This window comes from Brassica napus, chromosome A8 (assembly GCF_020379485.1).
Source record: "Brassica napus cultivar Da-Ae chromosome A8, Da-Ae, whole genome shotgun sequence".
NCBI lineage: Eukaryota > Viridiplantae > Streptophyta > Magnoliopsida > Brassicales > Brassicaceae > Brassica > Brassica napus.
In genome coordinates this window covers 7,847,416-7,874,153 of record NC_063441.1, presented here as the reverse complement: position 1 = coordinate 7,874,153, position 26,738 = coordinate 7,847,416, and the positions used below count along the sequence as shown (strand labels likewise).

General features: G+C 40.9%; 2 protein-coding genes across 2 annotated transcripts; both read left to right on the top strand.

Moving 5' to 3' along the window:
• The first annotated feature begins 5,434 nt into the window (after positions 1–5,434).
• LOC106418813 lies at positions 5,435–6,667 on the top strand. The gene is made up of 2 exons (XM_013859567.2): positions 5,435–6,023; positions 6,120–6,667. Exons 1-2 carry the CDS (start codon positions 5,435–5,437, stop codon positions 6,665–6,667), a joined length of 1,137 nt encoding a protein of 378 aa, XP_013715021.2.
• Positions 6,668–8,554: 1,887 nt separating this feature from the next.
• On the top strand, positions 8,555–8,989 carry LOC106418814 (uncharacterized mitochondrial protein AtMg00810-like). Its single transcript, XM_013859568.2, has one exon. The coding sequence runs from the start codon at positions 8,555–8,557 to the stop codon at positions 8,987–8,989; it is 435 nt and encodes a 144-aa protein (XP_013715022.2).
• Positions 8,990–26,738: the final 17,749 nt, after the last annotated feature.

Genomic DNA, 26,738 nt, shown 5'->3' with positions numbered 1-26,738 from the left:
CAATATGTATTATATAACGTTGGTTAGATGAAATAGAACAATTAATTATATACTATTTCCGTATTTTGATTTATTTAAGTTATTTTTACATTTGAGTTTGGGTTTATGAATTTAGGTTTTGGCTTTAGTATTTAGGACTTCCAGGTGGGTTTGTTCAGGGTCTAGTATTTCAGGGTCGGAGGTTGGTTGAGGTTGGAGGTTGGTTGTGATTCTGATTATGGTTATAGTACTATACTATGTTGGTGAGATGAAATAGAACAGTTAAATTTTACTATTTTTGTATTTTAATTTATTAAAGATATTTTATAGTTGGGTTTGGGTTTATGAATTCGGGTTTAGGGTTTAGTATTTATGGCTTTAAAGTGGGTTAGTTTAGGGTTTAGTATTTCAGTGTTGGAGGTTGGTTGTGATTCTGATGGTTTTAGTATTATACTATGCTGGTGAGATGAAATAGAATAGTTAATTATATAATATTTTGTATTTTAATTTATAAAAGATATTTTATATTGGGTTTGGGTTTATGAATTCGGGTTTAGGGGTTAGTATTTATGATTTAGAGGTGGGTTGGTTTAGGGTCTAGTATTTCAGGGTTAGAGGTTGGTTGGGGTTAGAGGTTGGTTATGATTATAATTGTGTTTATAGTACTCTACTATGTTGGTGAGATGAAATAGAACATTTTCTTTTCCATCATGTGTGTTGCATACAGCTGTCATATATGCTTCATATAATTAAGTGTCCCTAAAAAGACCACGTCTCTTATATTTGGAAGTGAAACTGGCAACCTGTTAAGTAAAGGGGTAGAACCGGTTTGATTGAGACCAAAAAGTCTGATATTAAATTATGTCAAAATTAATGTTAGTTTCTTAATTTGTCTCTGAAATATAGCTATTTCGCTAATAAGCCCTTGTTTATATGTGAGGCACCACCACTATAGTTAACAATCATGTTTCTCGATGACCAAAACGTGGTATGAATAAACAATCATACCAACAAACCTCAACTTAACTTTTTTTTCGAAACTCAACCCGTATACAACTTATATATATGAAAAACAGAAAAATGGATCATAAAAAGAGAGATAGAAAAAGGGAGAACCAGAGACTTGTATTACCTTGACAACTCTCTACGGTTGACAAAAAGTAAAGAACAGTTATGGACGTTCTTTTTCATTATACAGAATTCAACATACCATATTTGCATATATTATATATAAAATAGATAAACATTAGTAGAAAAAGTTAACATAAATCTCAATAAATCATCACCAATCAAGCTAAAAGAATATATGGATTCTACAAATATGAGAAGACATATTGTTAGAATCAATAAAAATCTTTACAGAATTAAAATTCTATTGATTTTTTAAATCGGTGTGAATCAGCTTCCCTCTAACCCCCCTAAAAGAAACTTTTCAATCAAGTTATCACCAATTGTTTTTAGGATGAAAGTTTATTTAATATAAGATATCAGAGCAATTGTCCAAAATGAGTGAATGATTATATATCAACGGAAAGATGAATGAGTGTATTAATTAGCATAAGTCAATTGCCTTGAGAAGTTTATTTTCCACTGTACAAAATCTTAATGGACAATGGCACTTATTATATACAAACTTGAGCTCTCTCTAGAAAATAAAAGTTGCTAAAAAGACAAACACACATTCTTAGAGAATTCTTTCACCTGAAACTAACTTAATATGTTCTTATGCCTTGATTGGTAGAGCAATAGCATTAATAGTATGCTATAGAAGCAATATGGTGCATGAGCTGTATGTTTTTACTAAACTGTTTAATAGAATGATTGGTAGAGCAGTATGAATATGCTATTTAAAATTATTATAAAAATTAGTTTATAATATATAATATATATATTTTTAATGAATATATTTTTAATACATATATATATATATATACATAAATATATTAACATATGAAATTAAAAGATTATGGAAATAAGATTCTCCTTCTCTCTCTCTCTCTCTCTCTCTCTCTCTCTCTCTCTCTCTCTCTCTCTCTCTCTCTCTCTCTCTCTCTCTCTCTCTCTCTCTCTCTCTCTCTCTCTCTCTCTCTCTCTCTCTCTCTGTCTGCAGTTACGACATCTCTGCAATTGGCAAAGGAAAACAAGCTGTTAAGAGCATCTCCAAAAAGGAACTCTATTTTGAAGTTTCCAAAACTCTATATTTGAAGTTTCAATGTGTTCTTTTCCAAAAATAAAACTTCAAACCTAACTTCAAAATTATTTATATTTTACACTATGGTCCTTATATTTGTCATAGTTGATTTAAATTCATAAAACTTCTATAAATAACTAGTACATATATATAAATATTACAAAAATATTAATTAAAAAAATCTTACACTAAAATATAAAGTTATAAATAAAAGTACAAAATTAAATATTAAACTGCAAACAAATATTACATTATTCCATAAAATCATTTCCATAATGCTCTCATATATGATCAATTAGTGCATTTCGAAATAAGAAATGATTCTCTTTATTTTTTATTTGTAGATTACGAGCCAAAAATTGTTGAAATCGGACATCCTCATAATATGGCTGCTGATAGTTTGATATCATCAAACAAAAAATCCTTGATCTTTTAAACCAAAGTACAACAAGTAGAGAAAAAGGTCATGAGATGATTGAATTACGACTGTAAAATGAAGCAAAAAAGTTAACTTTTAAAGAAGTAAAAGAGAAAAATAAAATATTGCTAAAAAACTTAGCTTCTATCGATGATGTTAATATATGTGAATACATTCGATCTGAACAAGAAAAAATCATACGAAAAATACGTCAAGAGCAACAACAACAATCATCTTCGGTTACACAAAATTTGTTTGGACAATATTTTGGATATTTTGGAGGTTCTGGAGCAAATTTACCAGACTATTAGTGTTGTTATAATATTTAAATTTGAGTAATAATTATGTCTTCATGTGTCTTTTTAATAAGTTTTTATTATGGTTTTTTGTAATATTATCGTTGTTTAATTCTAGTTTTAAAATATTATAAATCTTGTTTTAATTTTTTTTTTTAATTTCATGTGTAAAACTTAAATTTATAAAAAAAATTTGAAATATTTATGAGATATAAAAGTTTTAAAGATTAAAACAATAAACAAACAAATATTTAAGAATTATAAATAAGATGTATAATTGTAAGGACCAAAATGCAAATAAAAAGATGAAACTTCAAATTTGAAGTTTTGAAAAGTGAAACTCTATATTTGGAGTTTCACTCTTCAAAACTTCAAATTTGAAGTTTTGAAGTTCCTTTTTGGAAAGCAAAAAACTCTATATTTGGAGTTATAGAGTTTCTTTTGGAGATGCTCTAAATCGTAAGCTACTGTGTGAATGTGTTTAATAAAACCGTAGTATGCTTTATGTGTCTGATCTCGGTTCTACCTAAATACATTATTATGCGTACAAGTGCTCTGATGGATCAACATTTTTTGCAGGGAAATTAAGAAGATGAAATGATATGAGATAGCATGCAAAAAAGGTGTTATTGAAGTGGGGGAAATGGAGTAGTGCATGGTTCTCATATACCCGACTTATGTAGTAAACTATTGTGGTTCTCTTGAAGATTGGTGATTTATGAAGAATCTTGATATCTTCAGAGTGAAACAGAGCGAGGAGAAGCTATAAGGTAATTTCTAAACTAATCTCCTCATCATATATCTATATTCTAACATAAAGTGAAAACAAGAGCATCAATTAGACTGGGGTTTTATCAATGTGAAAAAAACAGATGCGAGGAGCACATCAGATATGAATCATGCAAGGTTGAAAGAATCGGTGGCAGAGGAAGAAAATGATATAGAGAATGGAGCAGATTAAAGTGTTCAAGAAAGTGAGAAAAAATATAAGAACATCGAGAAAAGGCTTACCAAACATGGTCATGGTCATTACCACGATCATATCAAACCCATTGAACCTCAGCCAATTACGAGATACCTTTTATGGACATGAGTTGATGGATATTTCGGAGTTAATGATATGTTCCCTCTTATGTCTTTTGCCAAATCTTTCGAGTACCACGTTTTTATGTAAGAAGATTTAATCTTTTTCCCAATTATTTCATTGTTTTGTAACCAGGAAGCTCATATCCAAGTGTTCAAGTTTGAAAGAAGAGTAGACCTAGGTATCTCATGTTTTAATACATCAATGTCATAGGAATGTCTGCTTAAAATGTAGGAATTTGGTCAGTGCTTTGAAATAGAAGCAAGAGAAGTAAGGGCAAATCAAGACCTAATGTCACACCTGAAATCAAAATTGCTGTAAGATATTATTTAACTTAATGTAGGAGCTTCTTTCAATAGTAATTTTTGAACGCTTTATGAGCCGTTCATTGATAATTTATCATAATATACGTGTTAGCCAACATCTTTGTGTATGTGCTCCAGACCAGCGTGTTGCTATAATTGGCTCTTTTTCTTGAATCAACATGATAGGAGAAACAAGTGTAATCAAGTCCTGTTATTAGCATATCCGAGTTTTGGCTTAGTGTTTGGACATTTGAGTGTATATCCTTTGTACGTGTATGAAGGCACATGTACATTCTGCAGTATTTTATTGTTTTTGTATTAACTCATGTACACTATATGATATATCTAAATTGAATAAGTTCTCTGCCGAAGAAACAACAAACAATATATGATTGTTTTAATCAAGAGAATGACAAATGGTCTTCGGTTTGCAATACACAATGAACCAATGGTTATACTTATAATCATCTTGCCTTTTTTCATAAGTAATGAACACAAATTATTCTTGACTAGCCCTACAATCAAGAGTTCTATCATCAATTTTTTCAGCAAGAAGATGAATTTCCAACCCAAAGAAAAGGGAAAATGTTCCAAAGATAGAGAATCTAAGGATCACAGAAAAGATACATCAAAAAGATGGAAAAGCAAATAAAAGCAAAAGAGTAATGTTAGTTTTGAAGTACGAAATAACTTAATTGGAATATGAACTAGATTTGATGGACGAATGAAAATGGTGATTTATCCATCCAGCTACCTGTTGGGATAAGCTTGAATCAAAAGATAGCTTGAGATGCAAGCAAAGATCTAATCCTATTGTGTTTGAGATTTATAATATATGTAGGAATTATCTAAGATATGTTATCTAATAGGATTAGGAGTTTATAATCTCTATATAAGAATATGTCAAAGTGTGGTATAACTAATGGGATTTAGAGATTGAGAGCTTAAGTTTTTGAGTGAGTTTTCTTAAGCATTAATAAAGAGAGTTAGTCTATATACAATCTTTGCATTCTATATTTGGTATCAGAGCTAAGAAGAAGAAGAGATGCATGGAGAAATTGTTGCTGCGACAGCAACATCAAAACCGAGAAAGAAGGGGGATCCTCTTCTATACGATGTCCAATGTTTACTGCAACCAATTATTCGGTATGGGCGATCAGAATGAAAATCGCACTTAAAGTACACAAGGTTTGGGAAGCGATCGAAGAAGAAGTAACCGAAGGAGAGAAGAATGACATGGCGATGGCGTTATTGTTTCAATCCATACCAGAAGTCTTAATTCTCCAAGTTGGCGAACTAAGCACCGCCAAGAAAGTATGGGAAGCAATCAAAACTCGACATGTAGGAGCTGAAAGAGTTAAAGAGGCAAGGTTACAAACATTGATGGCTGATTTTGATCGCTTGAGTATGAAAGAAACAGAGTCAGTCGATGAGTTTGGAGGAAAATTGTCCGAGATCGTGTCAAAATCTGCAGCTCTAGGAGTCAGCATAGAAGAACAAAAGTTAGTCAAGAAATTTCTAACCAGTCTACCACGGAGGAAGTATATTCATATTGTGGCTTCTCTTGAGCAAGTACTAGATCTAAATAATACAAGCTTTGAAGACATCATGGACCGTATGAAAGCTTATGAAAGTGAAGAAGAGGAACTACAAGAGGAGCAAAACAAACTGATGTATGCGAACTCCGAGCTACAAGCTATGCAGTCTAACCAAGATTACAACATAGACAATCGATACTATCGTGGCAGAGGCAGAGGAAGGTCATACTACAGAGGCCGTGGACGATGACGTTACATTGGAGACAGAGATGCATCAAAAGTTACATGCTATCGCTGTGACAAACTAGGACACTACGTTACTGATTGTCCTGACCGTATCCTTAAGTTGCAGGAGGCTCAGGAGACCGACAATAGCGACACTCAGGACGCAGATGAGTTGATGATGCATGAGGTTGTCTATCTCAATGACCAGAACTGTGTCCCCGAGAAGGATGAAACATGTATGGATGCAGAAGACATATGGTACTTAGACAATGGAGCCAGCAATCACATGACAGGAGATCAAAGGTACTTCTCAGAGATAGACAAACTTGTCACGGGAAAAGTAAGGTTCGGTGACGATTCCAGAATTGATATTAAAGGAAAGGGGACTATCTCCTTCATAGATATGAATGGGGAAGCAAGGAAGATGAATGATGTGTATTTCATACCTGATTTGAGGAGAAATATAATCAGTCTCGGTCAAGCAACGGAGTCGGGATGTGATATAAGACTGAGAGGAAACCATCTCACGATGCATGACAAACATGGAAAGCTCCTTATTCAAGCCAACAAATCGAAGAATCGGCTCTACAAGGTTGTATGTGAATCAAAGACTCAACGCAGCTATGTTTAAGTGAGATCAGTGAGTCAAATAGGTGGTATGCGAGACTTGGCCACGTCAACACCGCTACGATGAAAAGGATGATACAAAAGGAACTCGTCGGCGGTATTCATGGCGTCAATGTCAAGAAAGAGTTGTGTTCTTCATGCTTACTTGGGAAACAAGCAAGAAAGGTGTTTCCACAAGCAACAATGTACAGAGCAACAAGACCACTTGAGCTCCTACACAGAGATTGTTGTGGCCCTATTACGCCGAGTACAATGGCTGGAAATAAATATATATTTGTGATCATTGATGACCATACAAGATACATGTGGAATATTCTCCTTAAACAGAAAAGTGAATTTTTTGGAAAGTTTAAAAAGCTGACGGGTCTGATAGAACAAGAACTTAGAGAGAACATAGAAACCTTCAGAACCGATCGAGGGGGTGAATTCGTTTCACATGAGTTCAATTCATTCTGCGAGGAAGAAGGCATCATGAGACATCTCACTGCTCCGTACACTTTCCAGCAGAACGGAGTAGTTAAGAGACGTAACAGGACATCAATGGAGATGGCCAGGAGCATCTTGAAGCATATGCATATAATGAATCATTTGTGGGGTGAGGCAATCCGACATGCAACCTATTTAATCAATAGAATAGCAACAAGGTCGTTACAAGATCAGACGCCTTATGAAGTCTTAAGGAAAAAAAAACCAAATTTGAATCATTTATGTATCTTTGGTTGACTTGGCTATGAAAAGATTGAGAAGGCTCAGCTAAGAAACTAGATGATAGATCGAGAAGGCTTGTTCATCTTAGAACCTAGCCTGGCTCAAAGGCCTACAGGCTACTTGATCCTGAGACTAAGAAAATTGTGGTCAGTCATGACGTGGTGTTTGATGAGACTAAAGGTTGGAATTGGAAAAGAAGTGATTCAGAGAAAAAGAGTTATAATGACTTCGTTGTTGAACTCGGTGAGTTTGGAAATCACAAAATATCGGAGCCGGCAACTGAAGCTAAACCATCTGATCAACCACGAGGGTTAGAACAAACGGGAGACAACCGTGAGAATGAAGAAACAGGTGAAACAGAAAAGGATATAATAAAAATAGAAGATGATAAAAGCGAAGGTGGTGGAGAAAGCGAAGTTGGTGGTGAAAACAGAGTATTGAGAAGAAGTGAAAGACAAACTTCGCGACCAAAATACCTTGATGACTATGTCTTATTGGCCGAAGAAGAAGGAGAGATGTTGTTGCTGTGTCTGAATGGTGAACCAAGAACTTTCGAGGAAGCAAGTGAACTGATAGAGTGGATAGAAGCATGTGAAGATGAACTACATTCCATCGAAAAGAATGAGGTGTGGACCCTGGTCGAGCTTCCGGATGGAGTAAAGCCAATCGGTTTGAGATGGATCTTTAAGATCAAACGTAACGCTGACGGGTCTATCAAGAAGTACAAAGCTTGCCTAGTAGCAAAGGGGTAGGTACAAAAACATGGGATTGATTTTGATGAAGTGTATGCACCAGTAGCCAGAATCGAGACCATCAGACTACTTGTAAGCATTGCTGCAACAAATGGTTGGGAGGTGCATCATCTGGATGTTAAAACGGCTTTCTTACACGGAGAACTCAAGGAAACAGTTTATGTGACCCAGCCTGAAGGCTTCGAAGTGAAAGGAAGTGAGAAAAAAAGTTTATAAACTCAAGGAAGCGTTGTACGGTTTAAAACAGGCACCAAGGGCATGGAACATCAAACTAAACCTGTCATTACTTGATCTCAGTTTTAAAAGATGTTCCAAAGAACCCTCTGTTTACAGAAAGACGGTGAACTCGTGTATTCTAGTGGTGGCTGTGTACGTTGACGATCTCTTTATCCGGTGCAAGCGCTGAGATTATCGAAGCTTTCAAGAAGGAGATGGCGTCAAAGTTTGACATGAGCGACCTTGGCAAGCTGAGTTACTATCTCGGTATTAAAGTATGTCAAGATGAAGGGATCATAACCTTAAATCAACAACGATATGCTTTGAAAATCTTGGAGGAGAGTGGAATGAAGAACTGCAATATGTCACATACACCAATGGAGAACGGTTTGAAGTTGGCCAAGTCGATTGAAGAGGAAGATGTAGATGCGACGAGGTATCACAAGAACGTGGGTTGTCTACGGTATCTCCTACACACTAGGCCGGATATGTCGTATACGGTGGGATTTTTGAGCCGATACATGCAGAGTTCAAAGGTGTCTCATGAGGCTGCAATGAAGCATTGTCTCAGATACCTACAAGGATCGACCATCACTTGGACTCGTCTTTACTCGAACAACACCCAAAGTTCCAAATCTGATTGGCTATAGTGATAGTAGCCATAATATTGATAAAGACGATGGGAGAAGCACCACATGACATATCTTCTACCTTGGAGACAGCTTAATCACTTGGTGTTCTGGTAAGCAAGAAACGGTCGCGCTTTCAAGCTGTGAAGCATAGTTCATGGCTGGGACAGAGGCGGAAAAGCAGGCCATTTGGATACAAGAAGTACTTAGTGAAGTCACAGAGCAACCGGTCGAGAAGGTGGTGATCAGAATCGATAATCAGTCGGAAATAGCCCTTACCAAGAATCCATTGTTCCATGGTAGGAGCAAGCACATACACTCAAGGTTTCACTTTATTAGGGAGTGTGTGGAAAGAGGTCAAATAATCGTGGAGCATGTTTCTGGTGATCTACAAAAGGCTGATATCTTGACTACGGTTCTTGGAAGAATCAAGTTCAAGGAGATGAAAGATCTGATTGCAATGCAAGAGGTGGTGAGAAATGATTTCAAGCTTAAGGGGAAGAATGTTGGGATAAGCGTGAATCAAAAGATAGCTTGAGATGCAAGCAAATATCTAATCCTATTGTGTTTAAGGTTTATAATATATTTAGGAGTTATCTAAGATACATTATCTAATAGGACTAGGAGTTTATAATCTCTATATAAAGATATGTCAAAGTGTAGCATAACTCGTGGGATTTAGAGATTGAAAGCTTAAGTTTTTGAGTGAGTTTTTTTAATCATTAATAAAGAGAGTTAGTCTTTATACAATCTTTGAATTCTATACTACATGTATTAAAAAAATTATTATTTAGTTTTCTTAGTTAGAAAATTAAATCTGATCTCCCAAATATGCTTTTATATGTGTTCATTGTTTCATGGCTTTCCTTTTTGATTGTGCATTCAATAAAATCTATTGACGTATATGTTGTGCGAAGATATTTGCGTGCATTGTCTACTCATCATAATTGATTTCGGGATTGTAACATAAAATCAGTGTTCTCTGTGCTATGAAACTGTAATCAACTTGGTATGTAACCGGATGTTTGAAAACAACTTAAGAGCATGTGCAAGGGTATGTCTCAATTTTTTGTATCCAACAACATCCTCAGATCTATGCCATTTGAGACAAGGCCGAAATTCTTAATTTGCAGAGTCATTAGTTTTTTTTGGACAGTCATTGATGGTTTGTTTTAAAAGTTTGTCTTTAGTCTATTTTATTTTTTTATTTATAATGTATTTTCATGAACTGAATAATATTACTCTTACGTTTGGATTTTTGATTCAATTTTATTTCTACTATTAGACTGTTCAGTTTGGTATTATAATAACTCAACTAGATCTTGATCGGCGTCCCGCGCGGGTGTTGGATTTAACTTACATTCAATGTAAATTTATAAACCATTGATTTTATAAAATATCTATTTATACTTTTATGTTTTGTAAAATATATTTAGAGTAAAATATATTATATTATAATATAGATGTTTGATAATAATTTTTTATATGTATGTAATATTATATTTATAATTTTATAACTTGATGCAATTTGATGTAATTGTAATATTCATATATTAATTTATTGAGTTTTTTGTTTATTTATTTAAAAATGATTTAATTTTTTGCAGTAGATTTTATGAATTATTATTAATTTTATGATATTTGGTTTTCTTGAAAATTGTATTGTATCAGATTAATATATACTATATATTACAGTTTGTGTTTGTATTTTCAGCAAAAAGAAATAATAATTCATTGTAATTAATTTAATTTTTTGATTTTATGTGAAGTGGCAGATTTATAAATAAGAAAGCAATACAACGGCTAAATGTGTAAATAAAAAGAAATATTTAACCTACTATCTCCAAACAATTCTCATTTAATATGTTATCCAAGTTTCCAAACGACAGAATCTGTAAATGAGAAATAAATACAGTGACTAAATATGTAAAAAAAAATATTTAATCTGCTATCCTTGTTTCCAAACAACTTTCATTTAATATACTATCTAAGTTTCCAAACAGTACCAAAAGGGACTTCACTTTTAATAATATAGCTGATCTAAAGTTAAAACAAAGTTTAAATTGGCTGTAAATGTTACGATTATTTTATACAATCCCTAAATAAATAAGATAAAATGTATTTAAATCATATATATGTTCAGTTAATTTTTACTCATCTTAGTTATCATTCTACATATGATTTGTGAGTTAAATTATTTTAAATTTGTTAGACACAAGGCAATGAATAAATGCAAAAATTTAAATTTTTAATTTAATAACTTAAAATAGATTAAAATATATATACACAATTTATATTCAAATATAAATGTAAAAATTTTAATTTAACTAAAAATTATACAAATATCCCGGGCAAGAGTACTATACCGATGGACAGAAGAGGTAAAATTGTGTACTCATGTTTCATTTTTTTTTTTGACGTCAAAATGCCATTCTATTACTCAAAAACTTGTGGTGGTCTGGGTAACCAGACCGGAATAGAACAACCAATAAATGTAACTTCCTATGGAAGGATCTAGTAGTTTTAGCTAAAAAAAAGTCTGAAATCTGATTGTGCGCTCGTGGAATGTGAGTGATGTTGAAATCCGGGAAGCATATGTAGCGTCTCTATCCTTTCCAATTCCGTCGCAAAGCTTGGCGAGGCATGAGGTTCCTTTATCATTGCAATCAGCTCATTACAGTCTGTCCTAAAGCTCTGGCATGTTGAATGTTGAAGCATGTTCTCCCTTTCCCATCGCAGTGCTTCTACCTCTGAATGCAAGGCTGATTCTCGTCGAGTGAAATTTCTTGTCCCCTCAAGTTGAATGTTCTCACCACTGTCCATCCAGACCCATCCACATCCACTAAATTGAGCAGAAGCTGTCCAAGATCCATCTAACAAGCAAAAATTACCCAAGCTTATGACTTGGGGATCCTCAGTATTGCTATCTTGTACTACTGGTTGTACCACTTCGTTCGCATCAAACCAGGCTTGACATTCACTTTCTGCATGTCGAACTAGCTCCAAAGCATCTCTGTTTATCCCCCTGAAAAAGTTTGTCATTTGCTAGCGTTCCAAATATACAAGATTATCCAAGGATAAAGATCCTTGTCTCGTTCTGTCTCGATAATGTTGTTTTTCCTCCAGAATAGGTAATCCATATTTGTGTAGACACTTGGTAGTGGAAATATATCTGGGCTTGTTGGAGTCGATGATAAGGACCAAGCTTGTAGAGCTGGCGGGCATGCATTAAATATGGCATGGGTTACAGATTTTTCTAGTTTCTCACATCTTGGGCAGTAGTTATCACACCTTATATTGCGTCTTGTAAAGTTCCTCGTTACCGCCACATGACCGGTTAACAATTGCAATATAATATGACATATCTTCGCAGGTGCCTTAACTTCCAAGCAAAGGCTTGAAGCTTTATGATACTCGGCTCCAAGACCTCCTTCTCCTCCGCTGCCTATAATAAATTCTGAGCCACCCAATATCCAGATTTAACCGTGTATTGACCATTCCTTGTGTTGTTCCAGCAGAACGTATCCCGACGATGAGTTGAGCTTATGGCTAAACTCCTTATAAGAGGTATGTCATCAAGATTGCCATAGTTTTCCAATAGACCAACATCCCAATCCTTCGATACCTGATTAATGAGATCGCTAGCTCTCAGATTAGGATGCATAACTGGCGCTGCAGGGATAGCTAGTCTCGCAGGGGTCGTTGGAATCCACGGATCCTCCCACACCTTGACTTCATAACCTGAATGTATCTTCTGTCTAATTCCCATTAATAACAACTTCCTTGCAGTAGAAATGTTAGTCCACACATACGATGGCTTGCTAGCAGAATTTACTCTGAGTGGTGAACTCAATCTATAGTATCTTCCTCTCAAGACCCGGGAAACCAAGGAATCAGGAAATTGAACTAGCCTCCATAATTGTTTTGCCAATAGTGCCAGACTGAACTCATGGATCATACGAAACCCAGTCCCACCCTCCTCTCTTGGTAAACAGACCTTTTTTCATTCCGCCCAGTGTATTCCTCTTTTTGGTGGATTTGAACTCCACCAGAATTGAGCAATAGCACTTGCTACGTTTTCACATATCTCCAAAGGGAGCAGGAAGGTAGACATAACGTAAGTCGGAAGTGCAAGCAGAATGGATTTAATCAGCACTTCCTTCCCTCCTTTTGAGAACCATCTACCTGTCCATCCATTCACTCTATGCATCAACTTATCCTTGAGGAATGCAAAAAGTTTGCACTTGGAACCACTTATGTCTTCCAGGATACCTAGGTAAGTTCCCATTCCTCCTTCGTTTTGTATTCCAAGTGCATATTTAATCTCTTGTCTAATATTTGCATTAATCCGCTTACCAAAGAGTAAGGACGATTTATCAAAGTTGATACATTGACCTGATGCTTTACCATACTTCATGCCTACTTTCATTACTTCTTCACATTCACAGAGCTCCGCCTTATAGAAGAAAATGCTATCATCAGCAAAGAGAAGGTGGGATACCAAAGACACGCGCGTGTGATCCGCATCCCCGTTATCTTCCCTTGGCTCTCTACATGATTGAGAAGGCTAGCGAGCGCTTCCGTGCATAGAATAAAGATGAAAGGAGACAAAGGATCTCCTTGGCGTAGGCCTCTACCAGGAACAATATTTCCTCTTGGATTTCCATTCATGAGTACCTTATATTTCACCGACGTAATACATCACATTATCCAGGTGATCCATGTCTCTGAAAAACCCATCTTACGCATGACAGCTTCAAGAAACGACCATTCCATCATGTTATATGATTTGCTCATGTCCGTTTTAATGGCCATCCTTTTACTGCGTCAACTTCGTTTAGTTCGCAGAGCGTGGAACATTTCTTGAGCAATCATAATGTTGTCTAAAATATGTCTTCCAGCAACAAAACCTGATTGTGTTTCTGATATCAGGCCTGGTAGCACTTTCTTCATTCTCTGGCATAAGACCTTAGAAATTATCTTGTAGCTAACATTACGCAAGCTAGTAGGTCTTAATTGAGCCATTTCATTAGGCTTTGTTGTCTTTGGAATGAGACATATATTCGTATCATTCAGTCCCCGTCCTCTCAAAAAGGAATTTATTAACCATAAGAGTCAAATCCTCCTTTACAATATCCCAAAATTTCTGATAGAAAAGCGCAGTCATCCTATCTGGTCGTAGAGCCTTATCTGGATGCATCGCAAAAAGCGCTAATTTGACCTCCCATTCAGTGACTGGAGCTATAAGGTTGTCATTCACTGCCCCAGTGATCGTCGTAGGGACTTGAGCTAGTGCCTCTTCAATGTCCTCAGGGTTAAATGATTCAAAGATCTGCCTAAAATAACTAATAGCAATGGCTACTAATCCTTCTTCATCCTTAACTATATTTCCATTTACATCCAAGAGCTGCATGTTTCGTTATTCAGCAGATCCAATCATGTTAATATAGTGAATGATCATAAACTGAGCAATGTGGAATCTTGATGAAACTCATGGAGAATTTTGCTATTGATTGCTTAATAATGATTGTTTGTGTTGGCTTCTCTTTAGCTAATGGAGGTTTTGAGTTGTGCCCTTGTGTTTAGTGGGATGATAGTTCAAGATCCTAAGAAAGCAAAAGATGTTGGTTCAACAACCACCACACAGTGAGAGACGTGCGTGGGTTCATCGACGCTTCAAGACAGTTGGCAAAACTTGGACCAAACCATGGAGCAAGCGGGTATGGACAAAGCGGTGAGGTGTATACGGTAATGCATAGCAGAAACAAAAGCAAGAAGTTGACATGGACGTGTTGGAGATTCGAGAAGATAAGCAATGCAATAACACACCACTTTACTCAAGGCATTTGCCGGTTATGTGATTGGGTACGAGAAGACGAATAACAGAGAAGCTGAGAGTATTGATGTTAAGTGTTAGGTCGTGTTAGTGATGATGGCTTCTTGTAAACTTTTTTTATCTGGTTTTCTTAAGCTTTAGGCCGTAAATTGTGTACCAATGATTGATGATGATACATGTGAGATGTTGATTTATAACTCTCTGATTTGTTGGAAAAGTTTCGTGACCAATCCAAATTGTTTAAAAGCAAGATTTTCTCTAAAAAGAGAAGACGAGAATGCTCTAAGGCTTGGACTGGACTGGGCACTAACGACATGTCCATTTGCCAACTACGAAACTTCACTGGTCACTGCAATCAGATATTCATACACCCGATTTAACATAGATAATAACTATGTTGTGTTGATAGAGTGAAGAGATAGTGAGATGGTGAGATGGATGAAGAAAAAAAAATAAACAGAGAACAAAAGAGAAAAAGATAATGGGAGAGAAAAATGTGGAAGAAAAAATATTATGTGAGATTTATTATAGATTCAAGGTAGATTTAAGAAAGATAATAACTGAATTATGGTAACTTCCATTTTTTCCTTATTCTAGTGGAATACATAAAATATGTAGATTAGGACAATGGCTAATAGTTGAGATATATATTTTTTTTCCAAGCACGCTCTAAAGTTATAGTTAGAATAAGTTAAAAGAAACATAAATAAATTAAGGGTCCCACTAATGACCATTCTAGAAACAAGATGAACGAATAAGAAAAGAATGTAGAGGAATAGAATTGCAGGAACGAAAGGGAATGGTTGTTCTATCCCATATTTAACAAGTAATTAATTTGTTCTTTATTTCTCTACAAAAAAAGAATGGTAGGGAATGAGAAGGAAAAATTATTTCTTATGAATGGTGATTTTTTTAAAGAATGTTAGGAAATACATTTGTTCCTCGTCGTTTCTTAGTCACCATTCATACCCTAAGTTAGACCATAGAGTAAACTTTACAACACGTATTCGAGGTAGATGTAGACCACTGTTATCTTGCTATAATGAAATAAAACAAATTCTAGCAAGAGTAGAATAAGTAAGAAAATGTTGTTTATGTTTTACATCCAAGTTAAATCATTGTAATGTACTTTGTATCTGAGTTCTAAACTAAATAGACTGCTAGAATGAGTATTCTATACTTAGGTAGGACATAAAATAAAATATGGTTACATAAATTATTATTATTATTTTTTAAATATACAAATAGTCTTACTTTTTTTCAAATAGTTTTCATATTTTTTGAAAATTTTAAAACTTAAAATACTATTTTTCTACTGCAAAAGGGTAAAATATGTCCAAAGTGGTATAAAAGATCGAAAGTCCTATTGGACCTAGGAGTGTCAATTCGGGCTGGTCCGGTCATATACCTTGGATTTGACCCGTTTTCATCCATGGTATATAGGTGTTTTACTATATATATATATATATATATATATATATATATATATATATCTATGTTTTCTATTCTTCTAGGTATGTTTTCAGGTTCAGGTGCATTTCGGAGTAAAGCTATGACTTTGGAGCATTTTGGAGCTTAAAGGACATTTCACCCGAGCTGACCACGTAGAGGTCGACGAGAGGAAGAACAATCGATCGATGCACATCAGTGCTGACGATCGATACCAGGAGATGCCTCGACAAATGAAGATTAATATCGATCGATGTACACAAGTACCATCGATCGATGTACACAAGTACTATCGATCGATGTCGAGACATCAGACACACGACATTTTGGATTAAGCAGACTTAAAAACCAAGGCCAAGCTAAATTACGAAAATGCCCTGACGAGTTTTTAACCTAGTAGATTATATACTGCCTAAGTGTTTTGACGGCGAGAGAGTTTTTTTGGGTAGAGACCTTTCTGTTACAAGTTTTGGAGAGAAGATCACTTGTGATTGGAACTCCTTGTTATCATTTCTTTTCATCTATACTATGAGTTTCTATTTCTTTATTGTTATGAATTGCTTTGCTATGTCTGAGTAGTTCAATTATTAGATCCAGGGTTCAGATAGGTTTGTGGGATTAGCCCCAAACTATAGATCTGCCTTGTTGTGATATTCATGATTGATTTGTATTCATTGTTTGTTTTAGCCTTGCTAACTAGAACTTGATCATAGGATTGCATATTCAATGTTGGGGTCAAAAACGGTTACGACAAATTTCACATTCAAAACGTCCGAAGAAGAAAATAAGAGTTTCTCCGAAGAGTACTTTTCGAAATAAGTTCTTCCTTACGAAAAAACTTGGCGGAAGAAAGAATCGAGACGTCCGACGAAAGCTCGAAACAGGTCGTTACGCAGCGACTGAACGTCCGTCTCGCTCGGTCGCTACGTAGCGACCGAGCGATCGTCCCGCTCGGTCGCTACGTAGCGACCGAACTCAAGCCAAGGCTTGGTCGCTACGTAGCGACCGAACGATCGTCCCGCTCGGTCGCTACGTAGCGACCGAGCTCGGCCAAGCTCGGTCGCTACGTAGCGACCGAGCGATCGTCCCGCTCGGTCGCTACGTAGCGACCGAGCTCAGCCAAGCTCGGTCGCTACATAGCGACCGAGCGATCGTCCTGCTCGGTCGCTACGTAGCGACCGAGCTCGAGCCAAAGCTCGGTCGCTACGTAGCGACCGAGCGACCGTCCCTCTCGGTCGCTACGTAGCGACCGAGCGACCGTCCCTCTCGGTCGCTACGTAGCGACCGAGCTCAGCCAAGCTCGGTCGCTACGTAGCGACCGAGCGATCGTCCCGCTCGGTCGCTACGTAGCGACCGAGCTCGAGCCAAAGCTCGGTCGCTACGTAGCGACCGAGCGATCGTCCCGCTCGGTCGCTACGTAGCGACCGAGCTCAAGCCGAAGCTCGGTCGCTACGTAGCGACCGAGCACTCGTTTCGCTCGGTCGCTACATAGCGACCGGGCTCGAGCCAAAGTTCGGTCGCTGTGTAGCGATTGAACCTTTCCGAACATCGATACGACACCAGTCCTTGCATTCTCGTCAAACCTTCGAATGCTATCTCCCGAAGACCGTAGCAAGCTCAGTCCATGTTTCCCGCTATTCTAATTCATCGATTAAACTTCGCGGATTAGAAACCGCGGAAAACTCGTAGTAAACGTGTCGAGTCGGAAGACGACCCAAAGGGACCTAAAACACGACTCGAGGCCCATCCTACGATTTTTCTTAACCAAAAGCCCGTGAACCACAGCATGGTTCGCGCTTGGCCCACGAGGAAGGATAAATGTCAAGTTTCCACGGATAAATACGGAAGTTTTGAAGATAATTGTGAAGATCGGGAAAAATGGAATATCTCCATTTTTATGCTATGACGGCTTAAGGGCAGAAGAGTAAAAGCGTAAACCGACTTTGGAGCTAGTATATAAGGAGTCCTAGGCGAGGAGCAGAAGGGAGGGACTTTTTCAGAGAAAACTTAGCACTTAGAGCGATTTAGGCAACTTTCCGTTTTTGTTATTTCGAGCTGCGACTCAATTAGGTTTAGCCGTCTTAGGGTTGCTAGAACTAGGAATCTCGCCGACAGCTCTCGAGCCCAGGCTTATACCTTGTTGTAACGCTCATACGCAGATTCGGAATAAGATCTACTTTGCTCTCTTTTCGATTTCTTATTTTTATCGTTGTTATTCTCATGTTCTGATTGCTTGACGTGTGGTAATTAACAGATATCCGGGTCCTCTGGGAAACTAGGGTTTTCTTAGTTTCCTTATTTAAACGGAAATCGACAGTGCGAATTTCGGTTCCCACAGTTTGGCGCTAGAAGGAGGGGGACTTACGGATCAATCTAACCCGCAAAAACCACTCAACGATCAGGAACGACATGCGAAATTCGACGTGCGCGAATGTCATCTCATTCAGGGGGGGAGAAACAGTCGATCGAGCCAAACCTCGGAACGATCTCCTTGTTATCGAGTTGACAATTCGAGATATCGACGTCGCTAGAGTACTAATCGATACCGGAAGCTCGGCCGATATCATCTTCAAAGACACTCTTGAAAAGATGGGGATCAGTCAATCCGAGATCGCAAAATGCCAAAGCCCACTGCTAGGGCTTTCGGGGGAAACGACCATGGCCTACGGATCGATTAGACTCGCTGTCAAAGCCGGAACCGTGACAAACATCACAGAGTTTCTAGTCGTCGACCGCCCCGCATCTTACAACGTTATCATGGGGACGCCATGGCTGAACACCATGCGTGCAATCCCATCAACCTACCATCTTTGCCTCAAGTTCCCGACCCCTAACGGAGTCGAGGTAATCTGGGGAAATCCAAGAGTTTCTCAGGTTTGTTTCGCCGCGGAACTAAAACGAAAGAGACCGATCCTCGAAATTACTCCTAAGAAAGCGGAGAAAGAGACCTCCAGCAAAGATACGCGAAGTCAGGATTCAGCGGAATTTTTCTGGCAATCTCGTATCTTCGCAGCTCTAGATGAAAAACGCGAGCCAACTTGTGAACCCGTGGTAACGATCTGTCTCGACGAAGCCTTCCCAGAACGCTGCGTCGAGATCGGAGCCAATCTCCACGAGCCTTTAAAGACAGAACTCATAACCTGTCTTAAAAAGAACCTTAATACTTTCGCGTGGGCTGCGGAAGATATGCCAGGAATCGACATTAACATAACATGTCACGAGCTGAACATCGACCCAACATTCAAACCCGTCAAACAGAAAAGACGGAAGCTGGGACCCGAACGTGCTACTGCAGTAAACGATGAGGTCGAAAAACTGCTTAAAGTTGGGTCGATAACAGAAGTAAGATACCCGACTGGCTCGCCAACCCCGTAGTAGTCAAAAAGAAAAACGGGAAGTGGCGAGTTTGCGTAGATTTTACCGACCTAAACAAGGCATGTCCAAAGGATAGCTTCCCTCTACCACATATCGATCGATTGGTAGAAGCAACGGCGGGCAACGAACTCCTATCCTTCATGGACGCTTTCTCAGGCTATAATCAAATTAGGATGAATCCCGACGATCGTGAGAAGACTGCGTTCATTACCGATCGCGGAACCTATTGCTATGAGGTAATGCCCTTCGGCCTCAAAAACGCTGGAGCAACTTACCAACGACTCGTGAACCGAATGTTCTCCAAACAACTCGGAAAAACGATGGAAGTTTATATCGACGACATGCTTGTCAAATCCCTCAAAGCAAGGGATCACGTGTCACATCTCGAAGAATGCTTCGCACAACTAAACTCCCATAACATGAAGCTCAACCCGACGAAATGCAGATTCGCCGTGGCATCAGGAGAATTCCTCGGCTACTTGGTCACCAACCGCGGTATCGAAGCAAATCCAAAACAGATCAACGCTCTAATCGAGATGGCTTCGCCGAAGAATAAACGGGAAGTCCAAAGACTGACCGGCAGAATCGCAGCACTTAACCGATTTATCTCACGATCAACAGATAAGTGCCTGCCCTTCTACGACGTCCTGCGAGGAAATAAAAAATTCGAATGGACGGAAGAGTGCGAAAACGCCTTCCAACAGCTGAAGCGTTATTTAGCTACTCCTCCAGTCCTCGCAAAACCCGTGGAAGGAGAGCCTTTGTTCTTGTACATCGCGGTATCGGCAACAGCCGTAAGCGGAGTCCTGATCAGGGAAGAACGCGGGGAGCAGAAACCTATTTTTTACATAAGCAAAACCTTGCTGGATGCCGAATCTAGGTATCCGTTGATGGAAAAATTGGCATGCGCGGTCGTAACATCGGCCCGAAAACTACGACCATATTTCCAATCCCACACGATTGTTATCCTCACGACTTTTCCCTTACGGACAATTTTGCATAGCCCAAGTCAATCAGGCCGATTGGCGAAGTGGGCGGTCAAGTTGAGCGAGTATGACATCGAATACCGACCAAGGACGAGCGCAAAATCACAGGTGCTCGCAGACTTTTTGGTCGAACTTCCAACGGGAGCGATAACCAACGAGGAACCAAATTCCACCTGGCTCCTCCACGTCGACGGATCTTCATCCAAGCAAGGATCGGGTATCGGGATCCGTCTCACATCTCCAACAAGCGAGATCCTGGAACAATCGTTCAGATTGGAATTCCATGCCTCAAACAACGAGGCCGAATACGAAGCATTGATCGCAGGTCTACGTTTGGCTCACGGCTTAAAAATACGCAATCTCCACGCTTACTGCGACTCCCAGTTAGTGGCCAGTCAATTCAGCGGAGAATATGAAGCCAGAGACGAACGGATGGACGCGTACCTCAAACTGGTCCAAGGTCTAGCTCAAGACTTCGACTGTTTCGCCCTTACCCGGATCCCCCGTTCCGAGAATGTCCAGGCGGACGCCCTCGCGGCCTTAGCATCAAGTTCCGATCCAGGACTCAAAAGGGTAATTCCGGTCGAGTTCATCGAACATCCGAGTATCGGACCCCCAGTCGTTGTCAATCTCATAGAGGGTCAAGACGACGAGGAAGAAGAGATTACGATACCACCACCATCGGAGCAATCCGATTACGGTTGTGATACCCCATGGCTTCAGACGATTCGAGACTACATTATCGACGGGCAACTGCCCGCCGAAAAATGGTCAGCTCGCAAGATCCGAACACAGGCCGCACGCTACGTAACAGTGGACGGCGAAATCTACAAGTGGAGATTCTCCGGACCACTCCTGACGTGCCTGGAAGGAGAAAAGGCGAGGAAAGTAATGGAGGAAATACATTCCGGCTCATGCGGCAACCATTCCGGCGGAAGATCACTAGCCGTGAAAATCAAACGCCACGGGTACTATTGGCCAACAATGATCGGAGATTGCGAAAAATTCGCACGAAAATGCGAAAAATGCCAAAGGCATGCGCCAACTATCCGACAGCCCGCCGAAGTTCTTTCCTCCATCACGTCGCCTTATCCCTTTATGCGCTGGGCCATGGATATTGTCGGACCTCGGCATAATTCAAAGCAAAAGCGTTTCCTTCTAGTCCTTACCGATTTCTTCTCAAAATGGGTAGAGGCGGACTCGTACGCGAGTATAAAAGACGTCCAAGTCGAGAATTTCGTATGGAAAAACATCATCTGTAGGCATGGAGTTCCTTACGAAATCGTAACCGATAACGGGTCTCAATTTATTTCCACCCGATTTGAGGCATTCTGCGAAAAGTGGAAGATACGACTCAACAAGTCAACTCCCAGATATCCGCAGTGCAACGGACAGGCTGAAACAATCAACAAGACCATTCTCGACGGACTGAAGAAACGCTTGGAGGCCAAAAAAGGTAGATGGGCCGACGAACTCGAGGGAGTCCTCTGGTCTCACCGTACCACCCCAAGGCGAGCAACGGGAGAAACTCCCTTCGCCTTGGTATACGGCGCGGAGTGCATGATTCCCGCGGAAGTAGAATTTCCCGGTGTTCGAAGAAGGTTCTTACCCGAACGAGAGGAACTCAACAATGCTATGCTCTTGGACGATCTCGACCTCATTAACGAACGCCGGGATCGAGCGCTCATCCGAATTCAAAACTACCAGCACGCCGCTGCGAGATACTATAACTCCAACGTACGGAACCGAAGGTTCAATCAGGGAGATCTGGTCCTTCGCAAAGTCTTCCAAAACACCGCTGAACGAAACGCGGGAAAACTCGGAGCAAACTGGGAAGGTCCCTATAAAATCGAAAAAGTCGTCCGACCAGGTTCTTACGAAATAGCCAACATGCAGGGCATAAAAATCCCTAGAACCTGGAATGCGATGCATCTCAAAAAATACTATCACTAAACGAACCAACTCGCAATCACTGAACTACGAGACGGCTTGATCTCCGCAAGGAGTACGTAGGCAGTTTGCCGAAAGGCAAATTCAGCTGTCCTCCCTTATTAAAAAGGGGGGAGTGGGTACGTATACTCGTATACTCCCAAAAAATCGAAAAACTTCTTACCGCACTTTTGGTGTTTTCGACTTATCAAAACATCCTCACCCGCGAAATCGCAACGAGGTCTTCGGAAATTGGTCGGCCGCTTGGGAGAATCGAACCTTTAGCATCGCGAGACGTCGCAAAAGATGCCTCAAAATTGTTTCTTCCGAGCAAACGAAATCTCCGCAAAAAGACACATATATGCACACATTAACATTTATTTTGCGCAAATATAATCAAAACAACGGCACACGCCACCAAGTCCGATGCTGATCACATCGAACTCACAAACGTCCTAAACAGACATAGCCATCTCATGGAGATGACTCTCTTACATCCGACACAAGGATAATAGCGCTATAAAAGAAATCCGAAATTTTGGTCTAGCACTTCCGGTCTCCGGAGAGATGCTCGATTCGTATCAAACAAGTCGTATAAGCCGAGAACTTTTCGCGGACTTTACATCGATACGAATCAGGAAGAAATCGCGACAGGAAAAACGATAGCCGGTTAGTCACCGCACAATCCTTAAACCGAAAGTAAACCTAGGTCTTGCCCTAAACCCAGCGCACTGGTCTCTAACATCTCAAAGGCATGATATCGAAAGATAAGAGATTCTTAAACCACGCCTCTATGTTTACGTTCGATACCTTCAGCGCCCCCGCAGAGTTCACATCTCGCGGAAGAACTCTCGAAACAGGTCTCGAATAAAACATTTCACAATCGAAGAAGGATATGAGACGACAACTCATCACCTTCCTCCCCACTATTCACAAATTCATAAAAAACGTTATCCGATTATCATACCATAAAGCCGCGGAGCGGCAGGGATTCAAAGCCACACACGGCCAGTCCCGAAATACAAACAAGGCCATTCAAGGCCGAAGCATAAAGACATAAAAAAAAAAACAAATCTCTCGCAAGAGATCTAACCCAAGTCACCCTCAGAACTTACGCTCCCTCTTCACCCGCCGCCTCGTCCGAGCCTGGAGCCGCGTCGCTTCCGTTCTCTCCGACCATCGGATCTTTCCCCTCTGGGTCTTCTGGACACGTCGGAAGGAAGCAAGCGGATTTTAGGTCGGCCAGGATGAGACCGAAATCGCCATCCTCGGCCGCCATATCTCCCTTGCAGCCGGACAGTCGGGCCTCTTCGGCCTCCAAGGTCGGGGGAGTCTCACTTTGGAACGACCGAACCACGGCCATCCCGCCCTCAATCGTCGCCAAAGCGAAATCCCTGCTCCGGATACACTCGAGGGAACCCAGGGAAGCAGAAATCTTCGCCAAGCGAGCCTGAAACTCCGCACGAAGGGCATCCGTAGCCTCTTGGATCCCGCGGCGCGCTAGTCCAGCGTCACTCTCGATCTGACGCTGGAGTCGACGCACCTCCGAGGATTTGGCCTTCCTGGTTTTCTTTTCCTTAAGCAAGGAACTCGCCGTCTTCCCGAGTCCCTCTCAAGCTCTCCTATCGCAACCTCGAGCTTCGACACTTTCGCAGAGTGAGAGTCCTCGACAGCCGTCAACATAGCCTCGGTTTCGGACCATCTGCCCTGAAGCTCCACCAACTCCCCGGAAAGACGACTGGTCTCAGAACCACATTCGCTGATCATCCCATCGATCAACGATATGAACTGCGAACGGTAAAAATTCTTAAGACTAAGTCCATGAAAAGAATGCACGAAGACGATCGAGAATTCAAACAAGAAACAAACCTTTCCGCGAAGTCCCGATGCTAGGCTCGACCCACCTCGCTGCGAAGTCTCCCCCCGTCACCGCTCTTGGCCAGTTTCCTCTTCCGACTCTTAGGCTGAGTAGCCTGGACAGCGCTAGGAGCACGCAATGCCAGAACGATTTCTTTTCTGGCTGGAGGCGGAGGCATAGAGTCAGCGGCCTTCTCTTTGTCCTCGACGAGGATCGGAGTCGTGGAAGATCCCGCAGGTAGGACTTGCGGGGAGGAGCCGCGACGCCGTCCCATGACACGGGGCAACGACCTGCGCGGAGGAAGACGGAAACTCGGAGCCAGTCTGAGCCAATCTTTCTCGGCTTGGCGACGAACTAGTTTCTCTCGGAAAGAAAGATGACCGGCAACACAAGCCGGCACTTCCGCCGGAGAAGTTGGAACCGGAGCCGGAGAAGTGGCCTCACCCATCTCGACGTCGGAATCCTTCTTATCACCTTGGGAGGAAGACATGTTGAAAGGAAAGTTATGAAACTAGAGAGGTTTTTGAAGAAAATGAAGGAGGAAAGGTGTGAAGAAAATGAATGACAAGAGCTCACTACTTATAGAAGTATGGGTTCGGAATGTCGCCTCGACAACTTTTTTCCGCGGAGTTTTAAACTGTAAATTTCGTCCAATACACTTAACCTTGTCAAAGTCATCTATCCGCCCGCTAGAGTCACAACTCTAACGGGCTGGGGGGCTAACTGTTGGGGTCAAAAACGGTTACGACAAATTTAACATTCAAAACGTCCGAAGAAGAAAAAGAGTTTCTCCGAAGAGTACTTTTCGAAATAGATTCTTCCTTACGAAAAAGCTTGGCGGAAGAAAGAATCGAGACGTCCGACGAAAGCTCGAAACAGGTCGTTACGCAGCGACGAACGTCGTCCCGCTCGGTCGCTACGTAGCGACCGAGCGATCGTCCCGCTCGGTCGCTACGTAGCGACCGAGCTCGAGCCAAGCTCGGTCGCTACGTAGCGACCGAGCGATCGTCCCGCTCGGTCGCTACGTAGCGACCGAGCTCGGCCAAGCTCGGTCGCTACGTAGCGACCGAGCGATCGTCCCGCTCGGTCGCTACGTAGCGACCGAGCTCGCCAAAGCTCGTCGTACGACCAGACGACCGTCCCGCTCGATCCGATCGGTAGCGACCGAGCCGGACGTCCCGACGCGCTCGCCCACGCTCGCGTCGACCCGCTCGTCGTACGTAGCGACGACCCCACGCCACGACGACTCGAGCGCCGCGCCGCTACGTTCGCACCGAGCGACCAGCTCAGCCAGCTCGGTCGCTACGTAGCGACCGAGCGATCGTCCCGCTCGGTCGCTACGTCGTCTACGTAGCGACCGAGCTCGAGCCAAAGCTCGGTCGCTACGTAGCGACCGAGCGATCGTCCCGCTCGGTCGCTACGTAGCGACCGAGCTCAAGCCGAAGCTCGTCGCTACGTAGCGACCGAGCACTCGTTTCGCTCGGTCGCTACATAGCGACCGGGCTCGAGCCAAAGTTCGGTCGCTGTGTAGCGATTGAACCTTTCCGAACATCGATACGACACCAGTCCTTGCATTCTCGTCAAACCTTCGAATGCTATCTCCCGAAGACCGTAGCAAGCTCAGTCTATGTTTCCCGCTATTCTAATTCATCGATCAAACTTCGCGGATTAGAAACCGCGGAAAACTCGTAGTAAACGTGTCGAGTCGGAAGACGGCCCAAAGGGACCTAAAACACGACTCGAGGCCCATCCTACGATTTTTCTTAACCAAAAGCCCGTGAACCACAGCATGGTTCGCGCTTGGCCCACGAGGAAGGATAAATGTCAAGTTTCCGCGGATAAATACGGAAGTTTTGAAGATAATTGTGAAGATCGGAAAAATGGAATATCTCCATTTTTATGCTATGACGGCTTAAGGGCAGAAGAGTAAAAGCGTAAACCGACCTTGGAGCTAGTATATAAGGAGTCCTAGGCGAGGAGCAGAGGGAGGGACTTTTTCAGAGCAAACTTAGCACTTAGAGCGATTTAGGCAACTTTCCGTTTTTGTTATTTCGAGCTGCGACTCAATTAGGTTTAGCCGTCTTAGGGTTGCTAGAACTAGGAATCTCGCCGACAGCTCTCGAGCCCAGGCTTATACCTTGTTGTAACGCTCATACGCAGATTCGGAATAAGATCTACTTTGCTCTCTTTTCGATTTCTTATTTTTATCGTTGTTATTCTCGTGTTCTGATTGCTTGACGTGTGGTAATTAACAGATATCCGGGTCCTCTGGGAAACTAGGGTTTTCTTAGTTTCCTTATTTAAACGGAAATCGACAGTGCGAATTTCGGTTCCCCA